Genomic DNA, 27917 nt, shown 5'->3' with positions numbered 1-27917 from the left:
ACGCATTTAGTACTGAATATAGGCTATAAATTCATAAATATTGAAGATATAAAGTCGTTTGGCTCACTTATAGACGAGCCAAAACTCGTTTTATACGGTTTTACATACATTTTAACGTGTTTTTATTGAAAAAAACCAGGTAAACAAACAAGAAATCTCGAAGCAGAATCCAGAGAATCTCGCCAATCAGGAGCATCGTTTGAAGAGCGAAACGAATTTAATGGCATCACCATCACCAGAATATTGCGATACAGCCAGCCAGACAGAATGGACAGGTGGTTGGGAGCCGTGCTATCTAACGTGTGACCAAAAAGGGTAAAAATCTATTAAACAATGATAGATACTTGCCTTCCCCTTTCCCTGCTTCCCTCCCCACTTTAAATCCCGTTAATGCCCGAAATTCTAGAGCATAATGAGTTGTGTGCGGCTAACGAAATGACCCTTACATAGCTCATTTACATCTCCGTCCAATTTACTGGAGGATAAATGGCCAGATTTTTATTAATTCGAGCAACAATGAGTTGCTGAAATTATTGAAAACTTTTGCAATTTAACGCTCTTATAATATATATAATGCTCGGTTATTTGAATTCAAATTACCACTCGCCTTCTTTCTTTTTTTTATGACGTATAATTTCAGAATGTTGCAATCGTCCAATCAGATGCAGCTAGTCGATTGTGACGTAGGAGCCGAAGATGAGGTGGAAGAAAGCTGTGACGTCGAATATGAGGTAGGTTGAAGAATTTGGTGATCGAATGTTTAATACGGTCGAACCTCCAAACAACGGACACCTCTAAACGGCGGCCATTTCCACCCGTAAACTTTTTCTTTTGAAAAAAAATACGTACAAAATAACCTCCAAACAATAACCACCTCCGAACGGCATCCATTTTTTTCTGTTCTACTCAGTGGCCAAAGGTTTCACTGTTTTTTTATTTTTTTTTTTAATATTTAAAGTCAAATCTCTAAATTGATCGTTGTTAACAGATGGCCGTTATTGGATGTTCCACTGTATAATTAAACAANTTCGTTTAAAAATATTTTTGAAGTAATCGGCAGATTTGAAATTTTGAAGTTACAAAATAAAATATAAAGTTCTTTGCAAGAACTCTCAGACTTCAAAAGAGGTCTGAAACGCTTAACTTTTAAGGCCTTTAATATACTAAAAACCAAAAATAAAACGAACATAAAAATTTGCATTATATTTTTTAAATAATAAAATTTGATAAAATATGAAGGTTATTTCTTAATATATAAGAAATGGAACTGGCTGAGTAATTTATAACGTATGTTTTTGAGACCGCGTAGATGGTACAGAAAAAAAAGCCCAAAAGTAATAAACAAAAAAGAAAACCTCAGAAACAATAAACAAAAAGCATACCAATCCTAAGTCCCCTAACCACAAGCTATGATCACTATTCAAACATCCTTCACGAACCACATTCACATTTTTAAGTAAAATACACGGAGCCAAGCTCCGTGTATTTTACTTAAAAACTTCAAAATTTGTAACCTTTGCAACATTTCAAATGTTCAATATTCCTTCTTGTCAGTAATAAGAAAGTAATTTTCCCCTCTTAGCACCTACTGGACCCAGATTCTCTCAGGCTCTTTTACTGTCCTTTAGTTCTCGTGTCCATTATGGATTTGGCCAGGTCCATTCTTGGTACCTGTTCGGTGGGATACGGCAACGCAACACTTAGGCAATCTGTCAAGGAGGAGATGCCTTCCGGAAAGACATTTTATAGTAAACTAGCTTCCATTTAGGTGTTACATACGTGAAGAAAATCTTGAAAACTCCACTGGCCAGTCCGTTAATTGAGTGCAAATCCACGACTAACTTTCAGTGTAATATCTGAGCTTGAGGTTATTTTTGTGGTAGCTTTAAAGGGCTAGACTTATTGTAAACTTTTTCCTACACCATATACACATAAAAGTATGAGGACCTAAGCTACAGATACCATCTAGCTTCTTTAGCATATGCCCAAATAAAACTCTGGATATCATACAAGGTCTAAAAATAGTACTGGATTGAGGGCCCTCGCCAAAATCGAATGTCAAGAAGCATGTCTGAGGCTCTTAGAAAGTATTTATAGATCCGCATATGCTTGAGAACGGTCGTAAAGCGAGCCAATTAATATAAATTTACATTATTTGTTCTTATTTAATTATAAAGATTACGCGTTAATTGTTATAGTGAATATTAATTCTCATAAAAATTTAACTAATATAAAACTCCAACTTCAGCAAAGAAATTTTTAATTTACTTGCCATTACTTAAAGTAAAAATAAAAATAATTGGTTTCTTCAACTTATTAAAATCGTGTCCGTAATTACATCTTACGTTTTATTTTAATAATTTCGTTGTCACGATAAATTAAATTTAACAGCTTAAAAAAATCAAATAATTACAAAATGAATTTCTCCAAAAAAGTTTTATTTTAATCAGTGGAGTGTTGTTATTCTATGGGTAAAAAAGACAATTGCCTCGGGCCCTAATTCAAATTCGCCTGGGCCCCATGAAGCTATAACCCCACTGACTTTATTTAACCTTCAGATTTTTTTAATTTGAGAAAACAAATCGTTAATTCAATAAATCTACTCGATTTTTTTTAAATTTCATTTAAATTTGTTTTAAGCATCTATAATTATATAATAATCACTATATATTTTATACATAAGCTAATTTAAATAATGTATATAGTAGACTTCACTTTACGACTTATCAGTTTGTGGAGGGTCGTAAAGTGAGCATCTTCGATTTCCATAATTTCACTGTTATAAATTGAGTTCTTGAGGTTATTTTGGGGAACCACCTTTAGATTGCCTCCCTGAAAAAGTTCATATAATTAATTTTCCAATTAACCAATAAAACAGGATTAGATTTATGAAAGAAGACAACGCAACACGCGAGCGATCCTGACTTGGGGATGCATTTGGGAAACCGGTCCCCATTTACGTGAAGGAAACTTGGAAAACTCCACCAACCAGCCTGTTGGTCAGGCGCGAACCCGTGATTAATTGTTTACTTCATTTTCTTAATAAAAATTAAACCCCCGAGTGAACAAAACCAATCCGAGTGAATATAACTACCGAAGAATGTAATTTGTCGCGGGCTCACGCTTCACCAATCGGCTGGCTGGTGGAGTTTCCGGATTTCCTTCGTGTTCTGATTCCTAAATAGAGACTAGTTCTCATAGAAAGTCCTCTCGAGAGGTAGATCAACCATATCTTGCGTTACTTTAAACCACCAATTGCTCGCTTTACGACCTATTACTTGGTACGACCTAGTTGCTGTAAAACGAGCAATCATTATTTACCTATTAAAAAACATAATTATAATTAAATAAAATATTTAAATTTTCAATATTTATTTAAGAATTCTTTAATATTATTAAATTTAAAATCTTTAATTTAACTCAAGAGGTCATTTCTATTTTAGTTACGAGATCGAATGTAACTTCCAGATTTAATCTTATAGGTTTTTGAACTATGTTAATATTTGTCATATATTTGGGTCAGGCAAACTTTTCGAAAGCAAATTGAATGGGGTCAAGTTTCTGTATAAGTTAAGTGAAGTCACAACTTTGACTGTCATATCACGACTACTCTCCACTTACGACTAAGGCTGCTTATCATGAATTTCTGATAAAATCTTCTAAAATATTATAAGAATTACATAAAATTACGTTTTATTAATAAGTTTAAAGCAATTCGTTATCAATTAAAGGGTGGCCCAAAAGTCAGTTAACGGAGGTATACCCTTTTTAAGGGTGCAAGGGCGAATAGCAAATCGCATCTGTTTCAAACTGTCGCTGACTTTAAAGGACAATCAGTTAACTAACTTTTGGACTACCCCGCCATGAAATAAGGTATGAAAGGTAAGAGTGAATTTGCATTTTCAATTAACAAATATAAAAAAAAAATATTCACTTTTAATGAATATTCGAATTAAAAATTTATGATAATAACGAGAAGAAATATACCTACATGAACAAAGGTGACTCAAAAGTAGGTTTGTAGGATTGACGGGATAAGGCATCTCGACACGTGGGCGAGTTGCCAAGGGGGGACTTTCTACGGGAAACTGGCCCCTATTTAGGTTAGACACGTGAAGAAAACGCAGAAACTGCACGTGGAACCCACGACCGGTATGTTCACTCGGACACCGCTGGGCCTGGTTCAAAAGTCAGTTGACTATTGTCAATTGCATTATTCGAATATTACTATTATTAACTAAACAATTTTTGAGGAATTTTTTGAATCACATCAGACGCGGTTAACTAAAAATAAAAACACTAATTGATTATAAGTAATATGGATTATAGTTTAATTATTTATCCAATTATAAATTAATTAAAGAACATAATCTAATAATAAATGAAGAAAGTAATTACAGTAATATTCAGTTTGTATAGAATTAAATAGGAAGTATTTCGGATTGTCTGTTGTTAATTTACTAGAAGTTGTCGATCGTTAATTCATTTATGATCCAAGAAATAATTAATTAATTTAAACTGATTATGATTAATTAAAACTTCTCTACAAAATTCTATTTATTTTAATTCTATGTTGTTTGTTATAAGTTCATAATATATTTATTTATTAAAGATTAATATTAAAGTTTAATGTTTAAATCGAATTTATAAGAAATATATAATTAAGTCGTTTATTTTATGAAATATTTTGTTCTTATCTTGTAAAATGACATAAACACGAATTAAATTTGTATCGACAATTTAATGAGTCATCGTCGTGAGTTTTACAAGAAGCAGATCATTAGCACAAGACTCAAACTGTAATTTAAAGCCTTACACCACATCTTTACAGCCTCACGCTATGAGTCTTCAGCTTAGAGCTATGAAACTAAAGCTTAAAGCATCACTGCACAAGGTTAAAACTTCGAACCTCACGCTACAAAGCTTCAGTGAAAAACTTATAAAACTACAGCTTTAAACCTCATTCGACAAGGCTCTATTTTTGGCCTCGTACGTTTAAATTTATTATTATTTATTGAAGAGCAAGAACCTCTTATATAACTTAGAATATAACAAATCTAAATCCAATCCTAATAACGAACATATACACATTAAAATATCTGAGTTATTAGGTTATTAAAATATCTGTTATATAAGGTAAAAATATTTCTAAAAATTCAAAGAAACACAACTAGAAAAAATTATTTTAAATTGTGAGTCATAACCTGCCTCAAATCAACAATTTCGTTTATGGTATGAGTCATTCGTTACATTCGCTTTGAACACTAGAAACGATTTATTGACCATCTTTTAATATTTATGTTTCACTCTTCTACAGAAAAATATGAAGAAAATATTCCACAAAGACCACGAATTTGAAATTAAAATGTCTTCCATGAAAAAAGACAAGTTATTTTGTTTTGACGTATTAATTTTCTGGATATTTCCCATGTTATTTTCATAGATTTTATTAATAACAAATGGGAAAATCTGCGTAAAACTATAAAAATTTTAACATAGTTTTTTTAATGTTTTATGCCTTAATAATTCCTTTGATGAATAATTTAGTTAACTATAAATTTGTAATTTTTTTCAAAATTTTAATTTTTTACATAAATTACATAAAGAATTAAAACTTAGAAATAAAAATAATATACAGTATTTTAAAAATAGATAAAGATATAAAAGAAATTTTTTATGAATTTTCAGCTTTAAATTAACACTTAAATTTTATTCTTATTTTTAATTAACCAATTTAAGGCAATTCAAACTTTAAATGTGAAGTCAAAACTTTATAAAAGAATTAATATTTTTATACACTTTTTTAATGTTTTAAGCGTTAATAATACCTTAGATGAACAATACCTCGAGAATTCCTACGATGAACAATTCCTCAGATGAACAATATCTGATAAACAATACCCTAGATGAACAATTCCTCAGCAGGAAATTTGCAATTTTGTTGAAGATTTTAATTGTTTTTTTTTAAATATAAATGTCTTAAGAATTAATTCTACTCTCTAAATTAATGTTTTCTATATAAAATCATTAATGACAAATGAGAGCATTTTTTATTTGTTATTAATGATTCATAGAAGAAATTTCATTTAAAAGAAGGTTTTATAAATTTTTCTGCTTTAAATTTACAGCTAAATATCATTATTATTTTAATTAATTGACCGAATCAATATTTTTTAATTGTCTTAATAATTTTTGTCTGAATAATTAATTATCTTCCATTTAAAATATGTTAAAAGTTTAATTTTTTTATCCAGATATTTTAAAACGAGTGCTTCATTTATGAAATTATTAATAAAAAAATGAAAAAAATTATTTAAAAAATGAAGATTTTAATGAATTTTCTACTTTAAATTTACGTTTATAACTTCATTACGAGAAACTGAATATACTGTATTTATATCTAAGCTGTTTCATATGGAAATGGGCCTATTTATATTTATATATGGTTCATAACGTGTAGAAGCATCATTCGTATAGCAGCACTGTTCATGTAGAAGTAACATTCGGGCAGCATCATAATTCGTATAGTAGTAGTAACTTAATAGAACTAATATTTTGAATCTTACTAATTCCTAAACGAATAAAAGCGTATCAAAATTTCAACTTTTTACATAAATATCTCAAGAGTTTATTCATATTTTTCTGTAAAAGAGTGTTTTCTTAACATTTACTTTGTGTAAGCAAAGTAAAGCTTGCTGTCTCTTTGTAATTTATTCACTTCTTCATTCAGTTGTGATGTTATCTTCAATCATTCCCATGTATAATTTATTTTTTCTTCTTTTTTTGTCTAATTAGTCTTGTCTCATTTGATTCAAAATCAATTAGTCTAAACAGTTTCAGAAGATAAGTCTGCTTTATGATCTTTCTGAGCATTAACAATCAATGAAGCATAGATAATTATATTATTAAATTCTACTGATTTCATTTTTAATTGTAACAGTAATTCCTTTTCTCGTAATTAAAATGAATTTTGCTATTTTTAGCATTCCATAGAGCTCGTAGTATTAGCATTCTAACTACGAGGATAAGGGCTGCAGCATGTAAGGTAAATGTAAAGAATCATTAATTAATTATTGTTTATTTTAAAACAAATTATAAATTTAATCGAAATCTAAACTTCAGTAACTAATTAATAATAAAATTGTTAATGTAGTAGTGTAGCAGTACATATAGTATACGTACTATAACAAAGGGAAGAAGTGAGTAGGGCGCAGTTGCACCCCTTCTGGGGATTTCAGTTAGTAATAAATTTTTAAGGCTTATTGTTTCTGCACTCCCGTCTAAAAATTTCTGGAGATTGCTAGTTTATGTAATAATGTATTAATACACTATATTGTACAGTACTACATGGTCACATAGGATATAATTCTATATAATATTGTTGTTCCATAGTACATAACTACACAGTACTACATAGTTGTGTCTATGTAGTACATTTAATAGTACTATTAGTAGTACATATGATATATGTATGCTATTATATACGTTTTACGTGTACTACATTAGTTAACATTAACAACTAATATAGTATGTACAAAGCATACACATTTGTAAATAGTCGTCTATAAGAAGTTTTAAATTCAGAAGTGTACTGTAGAGACGGCGAACAAACATATTCTAAAAATGAATTTGAAGAAAGTCAACTCGATAAATAGAAACATTCATTTAATGCTTACTTTCTCCACTGATTCCTTTCATTCGGATTGATTACAAAAGAGAAAATCATGAATTATTTATTTCTTGTTGATTCAACTAAACAGTTCAGAGAATCACAGTTCTTTAGAACGTTCTCGTCGAACAACTGTCTCCATTTAAATCTAAAAACACGAGCATCTGTATCCGAAGCGTGAGTTCGAACCTGAGCCCACGTTTCAGGTATATGCTTGTGTTCATAGATTCGAGTAGAGGGACATTTAGTTTAATAATTATATACAATGATCCAAAACCCATCTAACCGTGTTTTTTTTTTTTTTTTTTGCGAGAGATTCGGCAATTTGTGTAAATGAACTTTGTATATAGAGCTGAAAAGGTCTCTTTTTGAACAATTCTCGTAAAGTTTCTGAATAATAAAGTATTTTTGAAGAAGACAACGGTTTAGCCTTTATAATCGTTAACTGAATTTTGGCTAAACCTATATTTTATATCATTAATTTATCGAAATTTTTACTAAAAAAGACAGTATAATGTAACGAATAACAATATTGTCTAACTCAATAAAACGGTCCTTAAGAGGGATTGAATTAATGGGATAATGCAAAGCAACATATGGGTAATGTGTTAAGGGACTGCCTTCAGGAGGGCTTCTTTTGGGAAACTGATCCCCATTTACGTGTTAGACATGCGAAGAAAAACCTTGGAAACTCTATTTGGCCAGCTGTTGGTAAGGCACGAACCCGCAACCAATTACTACTGTTCAGTGGTTTTATTCACTCGTCCACTAGTGGGCACCGTTGTACAGGCTAAATCCCAACTTTATTTAAGCACTATTGTTTATGAATGTTAAAAAAAATACAATACATTGTTCAATACACAATTTACGAGTACAACACTCCGGCACACACAAACTACTTTTGGATTATCTTGCATGTTAGGGATAAGTGCATTATTTTTAATTTCCGGCGTGTTTTTGTCATAAATCTCGAATAATTATCATTATCGGCACTTTCATTTAGCTTAATCAATCTGATTAAAATTTCTAAACAGATTTTTATGTAATTTAAATAACTATTAATCGATTTTAATTGCTATAAACACTTAAAATTTGCTTAAAAATCTAACAGATTCACTCAATGATCTCAATTACTTCTGACAAGAAAAAAAAAATATTACTTCTATTACGAGAAACGTCTAAAGGTCATCATCACCATAAAAGGAAAGTTATAAACCTGTAATCGCCTTACTTATCTAATCATGATAAAGATAACAGATTTAGCTTTACCTTCACACGTTATTTTAGTTGCAGACTCTCCCTCAAGAAGCTCCAAAGTAATGACTTACTCCTCCATTTATTCACCTGAAAACAACAACAGGTAAAGCTGTAACAAGCTTACAGTCAACTAAAACAAATTACAAACTTTTAAGTAATTAAAGAATTAAAATAATTATGAAACTACTTTAATTTTACACTAAAAAATCGCCGAACAATGCAAGGAAGATCGCTAGGAAGATAATCATCTTCCAAACTTACAAGCACTGATTAATTAAAGAAATATTATGAAAATTAATACTTAAACATGAATTTATAGAGATAAATCGCATAAATTTAAAGGAAAAAATCTCCTAATTATGTACTTATTAAATTGTAAAAATCATAACTCAACATGAATAAATTAGAAATTCGAAGCTGAGCTTTTCTTCCTGGCAAAGAATATGAAGGAGAAGATACATTTACAGGGGCAAAGTGTACATAATTCTTACTATCGATCAATTTGTCATAAGTGACATCCGTTTAATTGTGTTTAATTACGCGTAAATTTCTGTTTATCACTCGAAATTTCTACTAATTAAGAATTAACATGGGAAATTCTTACTTAAATTTATATTTTTCTCGATTTAAATCTAGGAGATTCTATTGAAACGTACTTGTTACAACGAACGGTTGGGACTAACTTTATGTTACAGAAATCCAGAAGATGCAGAAACGGATATATTTATTAGTGAGGTACGATTTATATCCCTTTTCGTACATTTTGATGCATCATAAATTACTAAGAAAGCGTAGAAAATATTGTTTTCTAGATAGAAGATTCTGGTATAGCTGGAAAGGATGGACGCTTGCAAGAAGGTGATCAATTATTACAGGTAAGATAACTTACCTCAGACAAGTTTAGTGCGTTAAGAGACGTGAAAATCAATACAAAGATTCTTTCGATATACAGTTTTAAAGTATGATTTTATAACCTTTAATTATCTAAAGGTTTAATTATCTGTAGAGGGAGTAGTTTGCATTAAAATTAGCCATAAAGTTTAATAGATAGAAGATAGCAACGATGATAATGGATATATAGATAATTTGATAATAGCATCTCTCGTGTGATATCTGTTTAACTTGTTTTGTCTACAATTGGATAACGCATCGATATGGCAAAGATAATGGGCTCCATTATATGTTGCCTGAGTTAATAATGTTACTACTCCTCTAACTTTTATCTTTGTAGAAATCACTTCTAGGCTTTACACTTTATAAAACCTTATCCAGAAAATATGAGCGATGCGCTTCTAACATTTTCTTCTTCATCTTATTTTATCTATACTTTTTTTCTTTTTTTAGATAAATGGAATTGAAGTGTATAGCAGAGATCAAGCCATTAATCTGTTCTCAGAAAAAAGAACCGATTTTACTCTTGTGGTGGCAAGGTCTAATACACAAGTAAGTATGGAAAAAATTAATCAAAATATAGAAAAATTGTGTCGCGTGACAGTTGGATGGTGTTTTTTTTTCTATTTACACTAGGAATTTTCTAAGATGGCAAGTGACCCCTTACTACATCATTAATCTCTCTGTTAGTTTCTGAAAGACAAGCGAACTAGCAAATAACAGTTACAGATACTTTCAAATTGAAAGGCGTTATTGTCTAAATTTCCCGAATTTATTTTTTATAAATGAGAGATTTTATTAAATTGGGAAGTAAAATAGACGTTACACATAATAATTGGCTATAAACTGTTAAATAGATTAATGTTGAGAGCGTTATCTGCTATTCTTCCAGGATTAAAGCAATGATCACGCGATAGGAACCGGCATGGATGCCCATAAGAGAGTATTATTTCTTCGTAATTCGCTAGAAAATGTTCTGCGCTGTGTTTATTTCTCTAATGTTTACTACAGAGTGATCTATACGTAGGAAATAGTTTTATTCTTTCTCCAAGGCCCCCCAGACTTCATCCATCTGATGTTTATTTGTTGTGTCTTCGATGGCGATGAAGAGACAAAACGTAGCTCGCCCAAAATAATGCATTCACAATGAAAATGGGCATTTAACACCAAACGTGTTAATGCCAGTTTACCACGAACAGAAAGTATGAAACTCGCCTATTAACAATGGGGTACTCCTATAAAACGTTTTGTGAACGCAACACTCCTATACAGTATGTTTTCAGGGTAAAGTGACTGTGGTGCTTTGTGAATAAAGTGATCGGGCATCCTTACAGGCCTCTAGGCCTAAGCAATGCTTTTGGAACAAAATGCATACAAAATTACCTCCAGAGAACGACCATCTCCGAACAAAAGTCATTTTACTTTCCCGGCTCTGTTATATATACAGGCCCAACAAAGGGAAAATATGGAGATCGGAACCTTGAAACGTTGAGAAAAATAATTCCGGTGCTTTTGCTGTATACGTGGATGTTATTATGTATGGGGTACGATTTTGTTCACCCTCTTTGAGGCTTAATAACTATCGGTGTTTTTTGTCGAATATTTCTGAAATTTTGCAGGAAAATTTGTGTATAAGGGAAATTGATACTATTAATATTTGGTGGTTAAAGGTCCAGGAATGGGGAAATAAAGAGGGGTCGTGTGTCATATCTCGAGTAGGGTCGGGACTTAACGACGATTTTCCTCATTATTAGCATTTACAAATTTTTATAAAATTCGTCCTTACCCTCAAAATTAAGCTTTTTGCCATTTTATAATAGTTAAAAATATAACAAGTTTATATAACAAGTTTTCTTTTTACTAAAATATTTTAACAGATGGTGCCGCACGCAGTTTTAAATGTTGCCGGGAAAGTGAAGCAATTCGTTGCTGGATTTTTTTTTTATCAGTGATCGTTGTTCAGAGGTTTGACTGTTTATAAAAAAAGAACTAACAATTTTTTATATAGTTTTACTGATAAAAACCATTTATTTTCATTGATGACGATGTTGTTGTTGTTATTCTTTTGCCTTCAGGATAAATATACAGTATAACAATTTCACTTCCCTCCTCTAAACAATCATCATGATTAATGACGAGAAGAAATTATCCAAAAGTCATAGATCTTTAATTTCAATTAATCTTTATTCCGTTGTTAATAAATAAAAGTTTAAATAATAATTTTCGTTGGTCGTCTCCGAGCCCCACCCCATTAAAGTCATATGAATTATATATTAAATTGATGATAATAAGCCAACGTTACTTAAAAGATTACTCAGTATATGATGTATGGGTTACAATTTTCAACGACTTCTCTTCAATTTCAACTCGCCATATTTGTTGATTTAACTTATAAATATCGTTTATTAACTCGTTAAATTAAATAATAACACATGATAATTTCTCTTTTGCTAATTATTCTCGTTGAATTCTGCGTGCCAGATGTTAGGTGCATTCGTTACGTCATACAGCGTACATTGTTTCCTTAATCTGACGTCATTCTACGTTCCTCGTAATAAAATGCCGCGTAAGAGTCACGTAAGAGCGTGTTCTGTGACGAAATAAATGTTTTTTCGTGTGTTATTATGAGTTCGTGAAGTGTATTATTTGCCAAATTGTATAAAGTTTTTTCATTCAAAAGTTGGTCTTCCAAATAGATCACTCGATATACTAATTGATCGTGGTTAACGTATCCCTATTCAACGCTGTCTACAGAGATATTTGGCAGTCGAAATGCAACTATTGTGACATTTTCGTAAAAAATAAAATAATATTAGTACTAAAACTCGCCATTGCGGCTCTGTTGGCGCTACAAGAAATTTGTGGAGGCATTTAAAAAGTGATTTATTGAGGATGTGTTGCAAATTTGGCAGCCTCGAAGGACAATATCACACTGCACGTGAGAAAGACTGGATTGGACTGATGGGATAAGGCAATGCGACACGTGGGCGATCTGCCAAGGAGGGGATTGCCTCTTGGGAAGAATTTCTACAGGAAACTAGACCCTATTTAGGTGTTAGACACGACGAAAGCGCGGAAAATGGCAGGTGACCAACCAACCCTTCAATCCAGCGCGAACCCACGACTGTGGTTTATCCATTCGGCCACCGGTGGGCCTAATCTTAGAATGAAACAATCCAAAAATAGCTTTATTATCTCTCCACAATACTGTTGAAGATTGCATAAAGTTAATATTCTGTGTAGTGAAATTATTTTTTAGGTATGTTAAATAGCGCATGAAGGGAAGAAAAAGGTAAAAAATTCCTTGAAGCGTGTAATGATGCATATCCATTAATTACGAAAATGAAACGTTTTGATGTGAAAATATTAAAAGATAATATTTCAATGAATATTTTTATAAATTTGACTTTATTTATTTATTTTTTTAACTGAAAGTGTTTACCATCTTAAGAACTGGACTGTATATTGAAGTGGTTTCGCCATCGATATCGATGTTTGTTGACGTCATTGTTACTTCTCCCTCCGGAGGTTATAAACTTTACCAAAATTAAACGTTATGGTTCCATTTTTAATTAGTAAAATAAATGCGGAGTGCCATCTAGGGACTGAAATTATAACGATTTTCAATATTTAGTTTATTGCAGATAATTTTTATATAGAAGAATATTTAATTTATTAATATTTTAATATTTAATGTAACGTATTTATTTATTTATTTACTTTGTCTTTGCATAGCTTAATATATATGTCCAGTGGCCCAAAAGTCAGTAAACCCGCTTCACGCAAGCGGTGTTACAAACTTGATTTTATTCATTATTAAAACAAGCTTTGAAATATATATATATATATCGGTTAACTGACTTTAGGACACCCTGCGTCTATAGGATAGGATTGATAAAATAAGGCAACGCAACACTTCCAAGCGGGCGGATGCCTCCTGGGAAGACTTTCTACGGTGGAAACGCCCCTATTTAGGTATTATACACGCGAATAAAATCTGGAAAACTCATTGGAGAGGCACGAACTTTCCTCTACTACTCAAGCTACCAGTGTTCAGTAGCTTCATCCACTTGGCTCTGTGTCTATAGATTTTTTTGCTTTTGGCATTCCTGGCCCGTTCCTCCAGAAATATCAAATTTGTGTTATGCCAACGCCCGTAATGCCTTTAAGTGTATGAGAATTCTTAAATTGTTTTATCTACTTACAGGCAGAAGATATACCTTCAGTTTATATCCACGAAGATGGAAGAGCAAGTCGTGTGGACGAGAGGTTTCGATACGCGAATATTCCAGAAAATTTTCACAAATGTGCAAGTACGAGTACAAGCAGCTTGGTAGATGCACCATCTACAAACACTCACAACGATACAGACGCGCTGACCCAAGGAATAGACACTTTACAGATTCGTTCGCCCGATAGCCCAACATTATCCGAACGCACTTGTTACGTCACCGGTAGTTCACAAAAGACATTAACAGATTTGAATCACGAGATAAATGGAGGCAACAAGCGATCCACAGATAATTTCCGCATCAGGCAAGTGGAAGAATGGGTGATGAACATACGAGAGGAACGATTCCGTAAATCAGACAAAAGGTGTACGGAATATACAGTCGACAAAAGCACACAGTTGCCGACAACAGATTGCAGTAGTCCATATCCGTCCACCACAATGTATACGAACCCAGCCCATTTGGAACACACCATGTGGATCCAGCAGCAACTCTTGCGCCAATCGTTGGCCAAGCAGACATGGAAGACGTGTGTACCCATGTCAAGCCGAATGCCAGATCACGCAACAGCATCACCCGAGTATCAAGTAGAATGGAAGGTAAAGAAACGTTCAGATGGTAGCAGGTATATAACACGCAGGCCCGTTAGAAATCGCCTGTTGAAGGAAAGGGCATTGCAGATTATGGAAGAAAGATGCGGCCAGACAACCGACGATGATGTTATGAGCGAACTTAAAACGGGAAAATACTGGACAAAAGAAGAAAGAAAAAGACATTTGGAGAAATCCAGAGAGAGGAAGAAGAGAGCTGTGATGATGAGAACTAAAATGAACAGTGTACGAGAGGAACAGGAAGAACAGGAAGTATCTCCTCATAGAAAGAATAAAAAGTCACCCGTCCAATATTTGGTGCCAAGCGGTCGTAAACAATTTGGTTTGTTGTCGGTAACCACTGTATAATTACAGCTCAAATTATATTTTCCATACATGCCAATCGAAGAAAAACATTAACATCGATATTAAAGACAGCGAATGTTCATCCCGTGTAGTCACGTGCCTGCATCACTCAAAGATAAATTAAATCCTAAATTTTATATTTAAAAAATAAATAAATACAACGATAAATAAATTGGATGAAAATAAATTAAGAAAATTATATTAAAATAATGCCCAAAATTTTCAATCGAAGTCATCAAAATTGTAAACGCGAGAACCGTTGGATGATCCACTTTGTAATTGACAATGTTGCAGCTTATGGACTCTTGTGATAGGCTCATAACGATTTCTCTTTTTAAAATGGTGCAGATAATCGTTTATAACGGAAATATTTTCAAAATTAGCCAAATATTTATAATGTTTTAAGTGCAATAATGCATAGAAAAGAATATCCGAAGAATTGTTTTTTGTGTACGAGTCGACAAACAGAATGCATTTTTTTTCTACTAAAAACCTAAAATTCCTAGAGATTATTGTTCACAATGGTGATAGAATATTGTAATAAACCGAATTTCTTTTTCTGGGTGTTTATATTCATTAATTCAAAATTTATATATATGAATATATAAATTATATATATTTATATATAGGATCTACTATATTTGTATTGGGAAAAGTTGATATTTGTGAGAAGAAGAAGGGGAAAATATTGTTGTACTTCTCGATGTATGTTATTTGTGTAGTTTTGTTACTTTTGGAATCTTTTCAGGATTTTCTTGAAAATAAAACATTATCAATTTAAAATATTCTCTTATATATCTACAATAAACAAGGTAGGGCCTTAATTTATATTTGTAAGCTACACAAGCTATAGCATCACAAAAACCTTAACCTATGAGGATACGGTTTAGGGATAATACAAAGGAAATCCGGAAAATTGCACGTGACCAGCATTCGATGGTTGTATCTATTCAACCACTGATGGGCCCTGTAGTTTAGGCCCTTGAGCTTTTAAATATATTATTATCCGGATGAAGAAGAAGGGCCTCTTATATGTATACCGTAGTTTAGAGTCGAAACAAATGTAATTCGGCCCCGATGACAGATACAAAACGTTAATTTAAACTTAATTTATCGATATTTTTTGTAATCTTTATCTCCTCAATGTAGATTAAACATTGTTTTTAGAAAATATATTAATGTTTATTTTATAAGGTATTAATTCTGTTGTTTATATTTAATATAAAGTCCGCATCTTAAAGCCATAATTTAAACGTTACAGTCGAACGAAAGAATGCCTCTCGGTTACATTACTTGTAAATTATATCGATCCTTGGAGTTGAAAGAGAACCCAGAAAATCTGTTTATTGATAAGTGCTCCACCGACCAACGCGCAGATCTCGGAGAAAAATACTGTATTCAACTCCATCCAAACTGAATTGTTACGTTTATATAAATCGTTCGGTGAGTTATCGATTGATAAAAGTGAATTTTGTATATTTAAAAATATATAAACAACGATTTAAATCTCATTCTTCCTTCCTTTCAGCTCAGTTTCATTGAATAAAGATGGCGATCGCACAATCTACACGACGTAACAGATACTAAATTATTGATTTTTCAGGCACCGTTACGGAAAATAAAAATAATTCTGTCTCTTTCTTCTCTTGTTAAATTGTTTAATTCGCCAGTACCTCTCGGTAGTTTGCGGGAGGCCCGGCTACTTAACATTTCGAGACTCTAGTGTATTAAAAAAAAAAAATAGCGTTTAAAAATTGTATTTTGTAAACAATAATGATTATTAATGAATGTTTTAGAGCTCCTGGAAATGAGAGGCCCACGACAAATTGTCCTGTTGGCCTTCTGCGATAGAGTTTGGCATTTGTGAAAATCTGAAGCTTTTTACAATATCAAAAAAATGTGTTCAGTATAAGCGACAGACGATGAGTTAGGACCCTATATTATATAGTCTTATAAAAATCTATACTAACCAAGTTACAATTTTAGGGGTTCACCAGTCCGAGTGAATAAACTATTGAACACTGGTTGTTGGTCGCGGGTTTACGCTTCATCAACGTGGCTGCCACGTGGAGTTTTCCGGGGTTTTCTTCGTCTAATCAGGGACAGTTTCCTCTCAGCAGGTAGACTCTTGACAAATCACCAGAGAGTTGCATTTCCTTATACCAATCCAATCCAATTTAGGGCCTCTTGCTTTTTTAATACTACTATTTGATAAAGAGGACGGGCCTCTTATGTATTCACATCACAGGGCCTGACAAATTCGTTGTAGCGTTAAGCTACAACGAATTTGTCAGGCCCTGTAATGACTCATGTTTACATTTTAAAAGTATTTTAAAATAAGAGTTCGACTTTAAAATTCTATAAAAATGACCAAAGGGATTTATTGAAATTTATACTTTAAAACAGAAATATTAATTTAAATGCTACTTTTTTTAATTTTACAGAGTGTTATTAAGAGCACTGGGGCCTTTTTCAAGGCTCTAGTGCTCGTAATAGCACTCTTTGTAACAGTATGGGTTTGGCTAGGCACAATGAATCGATAAGATAACTTAAAAAGATATAAGTTTCAAAATCAGGAAGTTCGAAAGCAAAAACTGAATCATTGGAATAGAGACTTTCACTGGAGCCGGATCCACTTACATTTCTAAGGACTCCAGTATAAGGTTCTTCAAACGTGATGCCTGAAGCAGATTATCCTACTTGGCCATATGGCATTGGGTGTAAAAACACGATTTAATGGCCTAATAAATTTAACATCTTGATTTGCTCTTGATTAAATTTAATATTAAAACATATATTAGTTAATCATCACACATATCGGATTCATACCTAACTATACAAATTTTTATTCCATAACGGAGGCTTTATTATAGGCCTTATAACGTGTCTCCAGAGATTATTATCCCTTAACACATGTTACGATATATGATACATATCCTGTCTTCCCAACGTGAAAGGCCATGCATGATTGGACTGCTCAAACGGTGTTCAAAATATTCATAAGTGAAATGGTCAAACAGCCAAACGCACTGATACTACAATACCAGGGAATCAACTGGTACTGGAGAAGTCTGATGCCAGATTTTTTTGTTTTAAATTTGTCAAAATACAGTAGAGCGTCGTTTATCCGAAAGCTGGTTATCCGAAACGTCCGTTATCCGAAAGCATTCCAGTCAGCAAATTTAAATTTTCGCTAGTGCTGTGGCGCTGCAATCTTCGGCTATTTCTCGGGCTACTCAAATATTTTACGTTTTTGATACTAAATTAACATCTCAAGTATAATTTTTTATTGTTTTTATATTTTTCAATAAATTTATTTTGTTTGTACAAAATAAAAAAATAATTTTTAACGATACAATAGTCTTCGTTAGGCTTAACATCGACGAAAATTCGACGCGTAGCGACACGCAACGGAGAAAAATTTCAACACGGGATAAATTAATATATTTTTTCGTACATGATTCGTTATCCGAAAAATAAGTTATCCGAACCACCCCAGTCCCCAATTGATTCGGATAAACGACGCTCTACTGTATTGAACCAAATGTAAATAGACATATTAGGCTATCTAGTACCCAAAACATGTGATACATTTAAGGTCCTTTCAGTAATGCTCTTTTTTTCCAAATTGCTTCCCCTAATGGCGGTTATCATCAGTATACTAAGAATAAAACAGATAAACTCACCCGTTACATTAAATATAACAGAAACAGTCAGGGAGATAGTCTCAAGTTACAGTACAGTATATGAGTAAGCAAAACGAACGTATTAAGAATATCACGTGGTACCAACTCTTTCAATGAGACTACTCACTGAACGAGTAAGTGGCACGTGATACTTCCAACACATTCATGTTGTTCACATAACTCGAGACTACACCCACAACTTAATGATAAATCAGACAGACCTGATAAAAATGCTATGTCTGATCTGAACGCCTTGCCTTTCTCTCATCCATGGTATTTATGTTTTTATAAGATATTGGACTAAACTAAGATCATTCTGGTTCATTTTGAAACAATATTCCAACTGAAAACAACTGAAATATTTAAACATTGATTAAAAATAAGGGATAAACTTTGTAAATAAAAACCTTTTCAGGATCTAGATCTGCCATCTTGATTTACTGCATCATTTGGATAAATGAGAGTTTGTGATAGAATGGACTACACTCGACCAGGTTTGTAAGATGGTCGCTACACGTTTCAAAAATGACCAAGTTAATATTTTTTAAAAAAATTAGATAAGAACCGAATCTTGCATATTGTTTCCTATTCATATAAATATGCGGTGGCGAATTTCAAAACTTGTCTCCAATTTCTATCGTATTTTTATGCAATGTGGAAACTTACTTCTAGTTTAGAAACTTATCACAATCACTATTGAAAAGAATAGGAAACAATATGCAAGATTCAGTTCATATCAAATTTTTTTTCAAAATTACTGACTTGATCAGTTTTGAAACTATACGCCTCACATACTGAATAACAACTTTATCATCATAGGTTTATGTGTGTTTACAATGAGCCTGATGGCAGAGGGTGGGGACTAATATACTCGAAAGAAATCACTCATGAAAAACTCATAAGATTTCACCCAGATTCAAACCGTATTTTTCTTTCGTAGTAAACGGACCTCTTTTAACATCATTACGGTGTAAAAATATACTGTATATACAGGGTCAGGCTTGGAGATTTAATAAAAGAAAAATTTATAACTTGCGATGTATTCGTATCAGACTGGAAGTGTATCTTATGTTGTCATTTGTGGCCATTTGTAAGAGATACCGTATTTTAGCGCTGAGGTTACTAGCACATGATTAAATAGGTGCATTTTTATGAAAGACCAGGTGATAAGCCACAGTGAATGGAGCAAGTTATTTGGATATAGTGCAACTTATACTATCCCTCAATTTCCTCTTGGCACTATTTATCAATGTGGCTCCTCCCCACATTGGGATTTAGATAAAACAATTTCTGAATGGAGATAATTTAATTATAAGATGATGATAAATCTTCTTAAACAAAAGTAAGATAACAATATAATTATTTCCTTAATTAATCAACTTAATGAATTGCGGATTAATAATAATCGGTAATTTTAGAACCATTAAGTTGATTAATTAAGGTAATATTTATATTGTTATCTCACTTTTGATATTGTCTTATGGCATTTATATTATTAATACCATGTCACCAGCCCCAACCGAAAAAGATTTAACAGTTTTTATTTCCCAAAATGATAATCAGTAAAAACTGAAAATGTTGGATTGTATAGAATTGGATTGATTAGTATAAGACAATATAACGCATGGGCGATCTGCAAACGGAAAGTGCCTCTCAGAAGAAATTTCTACAGGAAATCGGTCCCTATATTAGTACTGTATTAGAAAAGAGAAGAAATAGTGGAAAACACCACGAAGTTAGCTCATTGGTCAAGCGCGAACCAGCAACAAACTACCAGTGTTCAGTGGTTTCATGCATTCTGTCACTCAATAAATTTTAATGACTGAGTACTTGAGGTGCCAGCTAAACCCGAGATAAAATCCGGACGGATCAAAATACAGTACTTCAGAAATTTTTTGGGTGTGGGTTTGTCCGAATATTTTGGGCCGCGTCCCTCACCATCCGACCACTCCATTCTAGGCCTGGCCGAACTCATAAAAGACTTGCTTAAAAAAGCCCTCTTAGTGCCCACGATGAGAAGAAAAAAAATTACAATTACAAGTATTTTACAAATTTTTAAATACTTATAAGTTTATATTTTCTCAAGAATAATCGAAAATACTGCTCAAAGATTTCACTTATACCACGAGAATTTCAAGAAAAAACATTAATTAAATAGAGAACTCAACCAAAGCAACTCATCTACTAGGCCCTAGTAGATGAGTTGTTTTGGAGTAAAAAAAAGCACCCTAGTAACTAGGGTGCTTTTTTTTACTCTTTCCGCCATGTGGGGACTAAGAGGGTCTCTTATAGCAGACCCATTAAGGGTTCGGCCAGGCCCACAATGAGGAGACCGGGCGGTGAGGGACGGGGTCACCGTCATATCCGAGCGGAACACCCCCCGAAAATTTCCTGACCTGTCCAGATTCGAGCCCGGGTCCCCTAGCGCAGTACGTTGTCACCTTGACTGCTCGGCCATCCGGACTCTTATAAGGGTGCTTTCCCAAATACGTAAAAGACAAGAATTTAATTCAGTGAAATCATTAGCTATCAATTTCCTTCTCCTAATTCGAGATTCCAAACCTTCGACGATCAGATGTCCCCGTGGGAATTAAGACATCAGCTTACTGCTTTGAGAATTTCGAAGCCTTTCCAGGAAATTTTCCAAAGTAGTGTATCCCAGATGTCAGCCCCATCCCTCACCATCCGGCCGCCCACGTTACGATGGGTCTGAAAAAAGGCCCTCTTAGCGCCTACAAGGCGGAAACAGACCCCCCAAAAAATACAGAACCTGCACACCAGATCATCTGATATTTATATATCGGAGTACTAAAATATTTTTTTTCTTGATGAAAAGGTCCATTAGTGGCCGAGTGGATCAAACTACGCTGGTAGTTGATTCCAGGTTCGCGCCTCACTAATGAGTTAGGCCAAGTGGCGTTTTAAGTGTTTTGCTTACGTGTCTAACGCCTAAACAGAAGCTAGTTTCCCATAGAAAGTACTGGGAGGTACCCCCTTGGCAGATCGCCCATGTATTGCGTTGCCGTATCCTATCAAACCAAGCCAAACCAAACCAGACTGGAAGTTACGAAAGGCCAACATATTCGTCACTCCCTCCACGTGAATATCCACAAAGGGCAGTCTCAGCTCCAAACAGATCCAGCAACCAACAAGTAACACAGAAGCCCATTTGAGTTTCAAATATTGAGTGCTTCTCAATAGCAAACAGCTAAATAAGCAAGCCAATAACAGTTTAATAGTTAGCTACTTGTAATGTTATAATTCATTAAATCAGAGAGCATTTTGTAAAGCAGTCAATAACTTATAACGCATGTTACTTCATACAGTCATTCTTTAGCGAAAACGGAATGCAATTTAGTTTTACTTAGCAATTCGGTTCTCATCTATTTCGTGAAACGAAAATAGCAATGGCGTGCAATGACATTTGATGATAGGGAAGCTATGTTTCCATAAAAATTATAAACAAATACTGGAAATGACCAGGGCTGCAAAGTCGATTAAAAAAAAACACTCGACTCCGAGTCCGGCAAAATTAAATACCAAGTCATTTTATGGGGGGGCAGAGGCGCTCATAGGAGGTACCCTACTATGAACTCTGAAAGAGCCCGGGGCGCTTACCCAAATACTTTTATAGTTAGTATTTTTAATATTTAACTTACATTGATATTTATTCGTATAAAAAATTAAACTTAACAAAAAATCGATAAGAGGAGAAAGGAGACGATAAAATTCTACATTTACATATATTCGACAGCATTTGCACTTCAATTTCACCCTTTCAGTAAAGTTAGTCCAACTAAACAGTATATGATCTAGCTACTCCATCCCCTTGTTCAGAAAAGACAAATACAGTCGAGTCCGCATAAGTCGAAACCCCAAGAGGAAGTGGAAATGTGTCGAGTTATCCGATATGACGACTAAAACAAAGTCGGAAAAACCTCAAAACTAAAATTAGAGAAATACAGTAGTGCTTTATACAGCACAGGCAATGTATCTCTCTGACCATCCATTACTGGCACTAAAGTTGTTTTCTACTCAAGTACCGTACCTCAGCGATTTCCATCGCTTTTTGTTTCAGTGTCGGCCCCGAAACAGGAAGATTCGATGAACGAATTTGCTTTAGCCAACATACCAGAGCATCTTCGACATCTTCGTACGACGACCTTCTCTGGCGTTTTCGAGACAGCCGCGACGAAAACCCGAGAAGTTTCTTAATTTCCTCTTTTTTCTTCAGAATTCCCTCCAATATTGTTCTTGAAAGGTTTTGCAAATTCGGCTTGCGAAGTTTTATTACATTCAAATTCAGATACAAGTTCGTATTTTTCCTTCAGCGTAAGCGTTGTTAAGTTTCGGATACTCATTTCTAACAGAAATGTGAAACACTTGCTGCAAATAACGCATGAATAAGTGAGAAAATGCAAAATCGTATTCTGCTGTGACGTTAAATAGGTACAACTAGGGTTTCTCAAATGGGATCCCGGGATCCCGGTTGTTTTTTTAACCTGGGAAATCCCGCAAATTTCTTAAAAATTCACTTTTTTCTTATTTTGTGTTAAGGTTGAGGAAATTTTGCAAATAGAAAGCATAATTAACTCATAAATTGTCAGAATGCATTTATTTTTATTAATTTTAAACCTACTTATTAGTTTTTTTTTTTTTTTTTTTAATTTTTGCTCGTTATGGCACGTCACAAATGATCAATAATCAATACCTAGCTTATTTGTGGCAGGACTCTAAAAATTCTTTACCTGTAATATGTGGAATAAATGTGCTTATGCTGTCTTCATTTTTAACCATGCTCGTTAGCTTCAATAACTGCGTAACGTCACGTTATGCAAATTGGGCAAGGATACAAACGAGTACGAAGTCTGCAAGTATGAAGTTTATCTTCATAACCTGATTATTAATGAGAAATGAATTGCCGAATTATTAGGCTATGATGTTTCTATTAATTAAAGCAGTCGAGGTAGACAAATCAAGAATACTAGGGAGCAAAAGAAGTACTACAATCTCGAAAACGAAATAGAAGTCTTCCAGGCTACAGGTGAAAAAAATAATATCTATCTTCTCTTAAATGCATTAAACACGATTTCAATCACATCAATTGAATCGGAAAGGGCATTCTCGGTAGCAAGATTTTTCATTACCAAAATAAGAATTAGATTGAGTAATCGGAGTATTGACCATCTTTACTTTTTAAAATCTTATAAAAAATTTACAATAGTTAGTACTGTACTATATTTTATTTAAAACATGAAAATTACCTTCTAAGTTAGAAGTTTGATCTAAGTTCATTTTTTTTTAATTTTTAACTCAATTCAAATCATTTGTTGTTGTTGTTGTATGCAGTTTCCAGCAAACATTAATAAATTTTTTTCTATTTGTGAAAATTTCTACGTAATTCAAAGGTAATTTTTAATCTATATCTTACACAGTATTATTAATATGATTTTGGAAGTTACAGAACGTATTAAATTACTTTAAAAAATGAAAAATAATTATATCATTTGATTTCAAGATACAGTATTTTGTATATCTTAAAAATAATTAAATCTATCCCGGGATTTCCCGGGATCCCGGGAAACCGTTCACTTTTATCCCGGGACAAGCAAAAGACCGGGAAATGAGAAACTCTAAGTACAACCACAGATTATAATAGATAGACTTTCAACTTCATACTTTCTTCTTTCTTTCCTATTAATATGGAGACTCTAGCCTACTGGCTTTTTCTCCGAATCACTCCGCCTTGAAATTAGGTAAAGCGGTTGGTACGGTGAACAAAACGCTCCAAGATTTCGATATGCTGGGGAGGAGGAAGATCGGTATGAGCCAGTATATCGGAGTTAAGGTACGGACGATCGTGAGGTCCAAGGTTAAAAGGCGGCTTAGCTCTTGGCGGGCCCGTGTGTATTGCGGGCAGACAAGCCAATAGTGTACGGAAGTTTCTGGCGAGCCACAGTGGGGGCAATCTGGCGAGGCGCATTGGCGTCGAGAATAGAGGAAGTTGTTCAGGGGGGCCGTATCTGTTCGAAGTCTAGCCAATAGGGTTTCTGTGTGGCGAGACGAGGCGTGATGGTATATCCAAGGGGCGAAAGGTCGGAGATGGTCACGACCTTTTTCCCGAAGAATGGTAGACCAGGTATCGGTGTAGTTGTGGATGATCGATTCCCTCATCTGGCGTATGAGGTCACGCCATGAGAGGTCTCTACCAGGAGCCGATGGGAGTGTCATGGCTAGCGGCTTGGTCTGCCTCTTCATTTATGTGGATGCCAACGTGACCAGGGGTCCACCCAATTTCAAGGGGTGTTGGGTGAGAGCTGATGGTTGCAGCTAGGTCAATAATAACCGCTGGAGAGGAAAAATTAACGTTGGCGACTGCCTGGAGAACTGATTTGCCATCCGAGACAATGGCCGTCGGAGTGTTGAGACGGGCGCTGAGATTAACTGCCCATTGGATGCCGAGAGCCTCCGCACCGAAGACGCTACAGCTCGTGTGTAGCGACCAAGTTTCTTTGGACGTATGAGCCGGAAGAACCACACCGAAGGCCGTCCGTAGGTGTGATTTTGAGGCGTCTGTCCCAATGAGAGTCCAACCCCGCCAGATGGTGAAATGTAAGTGATTAAAAAGGGCATTCAAGGCTGCCGGAGGTTGGCTGGAAGCATTTGGAAAGTCGTCAAGACGAATTCTAGGTTGGCTTCATACTTTCTGTAGTAACAAATTTTTTAACTAGCCAACCAGCGATCAGCGATCGCTATCGTTTGTATTTAGCGCTTTAACGGCAGGTATCAGAACTAGTAGAAACGCCATAAGCGGGACGTAACCAGTCTATTCTTTTTTCTTTTTTTCTTATCTTATTAATATGGAGACTCTAGCCTATTGGCTTTTTCTCCGAATCACAACAAGCCTATTCTAAACTGCGAGGGTTATTTATTTATTACTAGTAGCCCGGGACGCCCCTAGTGGGCGTTCTGTACAAATTCCCACGAGGCACGGTTCTTTTGACTTTTTTGTTTCTATCTATATTCTCTACAACTCTGTTAAAGTCCCAATCGCGTCATACGGATCTATATTTCTATCTATTAAACATTTTATAAAACTTTAAAATAGTTTAATTTGTTTATTTACCTTCGGTTGTAAACCTCGATTTTAAATGAATCCGCCATTTTTTCAACAAATTTCCCTTGAGTCAATGCGCGACGTTCACTGACTTGTGAGTCATGGGATGTTGTAAACGTGCGGCGCAAGGTTAATCAAGGCATTTAATAATTATTTATACCATTCCGTGGTATAAATAATAAATTCCTATTACAAATAAAAATAATTTATTGTTAATTTAAAATTATCGCTAAGGCGCCTCTAGTGCTCATTTTTGGCATACTGTTACGCGGACAGACGGACATGCGCTTAATGGGTTATATAGATAGATTAGCTTTTTCCGCCCTGTGGGCACTAAGAGGGCCTCTTTTTAGCATGCCCATTTTTATGGGTTTGGCCAGGCCTGTAATAGGGNAAAGTCGAACTCTTATTTTAAAATACTTTTAAAATGTAAACATGAGTCATTACAGGGCCTGACAAATTCGTTGTAGCGTTAAGCTACAACGAATTTGTCAGGCCCTGTAATGACTCATGTTTACATTTTAAAAGTATTTTAAAATAAGAGTTCGACTTTAAAATTCTATAAAAATGACCAAAGGGATTTATTGAAATTTATACTTTAAAACAGAAATATTAATTTAAATGCTACTTTTTTTAATTTTACAGAGTGTTATTAAGAGCACTGGGGCCTTTTTCAAGGCTCTAGTGCTCGTAATAGCACTCTTTGTAACAGTATGGGTTTGGCTAGGCACAATGAATCGATAAGATAACTTAAAAAGATATAAGTTTCAAAATCAGGAAGTTCGAAAGCAAAAACTGAATCATTGGAATAGAGACTTTCACTGGAGCCGGATCCACTTACATTTCTAAGGACTCCAGTATAAGGTTCTTCAAACGTGATGCCTGAAGCAGATGATCCTACTTGGCCATATGGCATTGGGTGTAAAAACACGATTTAATGGCCTAATAAATTTAACATCTTGATTTGCTCTTGATTAAATTTAATATTAAAACATATATTAGTTAATCATCACACATATCGGATTCATACCTAACTATACAAATTTTTATTCCATAACGGAGGCTTTATTATAGGCCTTATAACGTGTCTCCAGAGATTATTATCCCTTAACACATGTTACGATATATGATACATATCCTGTCTTCCCAACGTGAAAGGCCATGCATGATTGGACTGCTCAAACGGTGTTCAAAATATTCATAAGTGAAATGGTCAAACAGCCAAACGCACTGATACTACAATACCAAGGAATCAACTGGTACTGGAGAAGTCTGGTGCCAGATTTTTTTGTTTTAAATTTGTCAAAATATTGAACCAAATGTAAATAGACATATTAGGCTAGCTAGTGCCCAAAACATGTGATACATTTAAGGTCCTTTCAGTAATGCTCTTTTTTTCCAAATTGCTTCCCCTAATGGCGGTTATCATCGGTATACTAAGAATAAAACAGATAAACTCACCCGTTACATTAAATATAACAGAAACAGTCAGAGAGATAGTCTCAAGTTACAGTATATGAGTAAGCAAATCGAACGTGTTAAGAATATCACGTGGTACCAACTCTTTCAATGAGACTACTCACTGAACGAGTAAGTGGCACGTGATACTTCCGACACATTCGTGTTGTTCACATAACTCGAGACTACACACCCACAACTTAATGATAAATCAGACAGACCTGATAAAAATGCTATGTCTGATCTGAACGCCTTGCCTTTCTCTCATCCATGGTATTTATGTTTTTATAAGATATTGGACTAAACTAAGATCATTCTGGTTCATTTTGAAACAATATTCCAACTGAAAACAACTGAAATATTTAAACATTGATTAAAAATAAGGGATAAACTTTGTAAATAAAAACCTTTTCAGGATCTAGATCTGCCATCTTGATTTACTGCATCATTTGGATAAATGAGAGTTTGTGATAGAATGGACTACACTCGACCAGGTTTGTAAGATGGTCGCTACACGTTTCAAAAATGACCAAGTTAATATTTTTTAAAAAATTAGATAAGAACCGAATCTTGCATATTGTTTCCTATTCATATAAATATGCGGTGGCGAATTTCAAAACTTGTCTCCAATTTCTATCGTATTTTTATGCA

General features: G+C 34.0%; 1 protein-coding gene across 1 annotated transcript; it reads left to right on the top strand.

Annotated features, from left to right (window-relative positions):
* Window positions 1–142: 142 nt before the first annotated feature.
* On the top strand, window positions 143–15737 carry LOC111621329 (E3 ubiquitin-protein ligase PDZRN3-like). The gene is made up of 6 exons (XM_023363425.1): window positions 143–315; window positions 641–731; window positions 9563–9661; window positions 9739–9801; window positions 10271–10369; window positions 14025–15737. Exons 1-6 carry the CDS (start codon window positions 221–223, stop codon window positions 15006–15008), a joined length of 1431 nt encoding a protein of 476 aa, XP_023219193.1. The 5' UTR covers window positions 143–220; the 3' UTR covers window positions 15009–15737.
* The last annotated feature ends 12180 nt before the right edge of the window (window positions 15738–27917 follow it).

This window comes from Centruroides sculpturatus, unplaced genomic scaffold (assembly GCF_000671375.1).
Source record: "Centruroides sculpturatus isolate CEXI.00-Female unplaced genomic scaffold, Cexi_2.0 scaffold98, whole genome shotgun sequence".
Taxonomy (NCBI): domain Eukaryota; kingdom Metazoa; phylum Arthropoda; class Arachnida; order Scorpiones; family Buthidae; genus Centruroides; species Centruroides sculpturatus.
The sequence above is the reverse complement of the archived record's forward strand: the minus strand, read 5'-3'. Positions and strand labels throughout refer to the sequence as shown.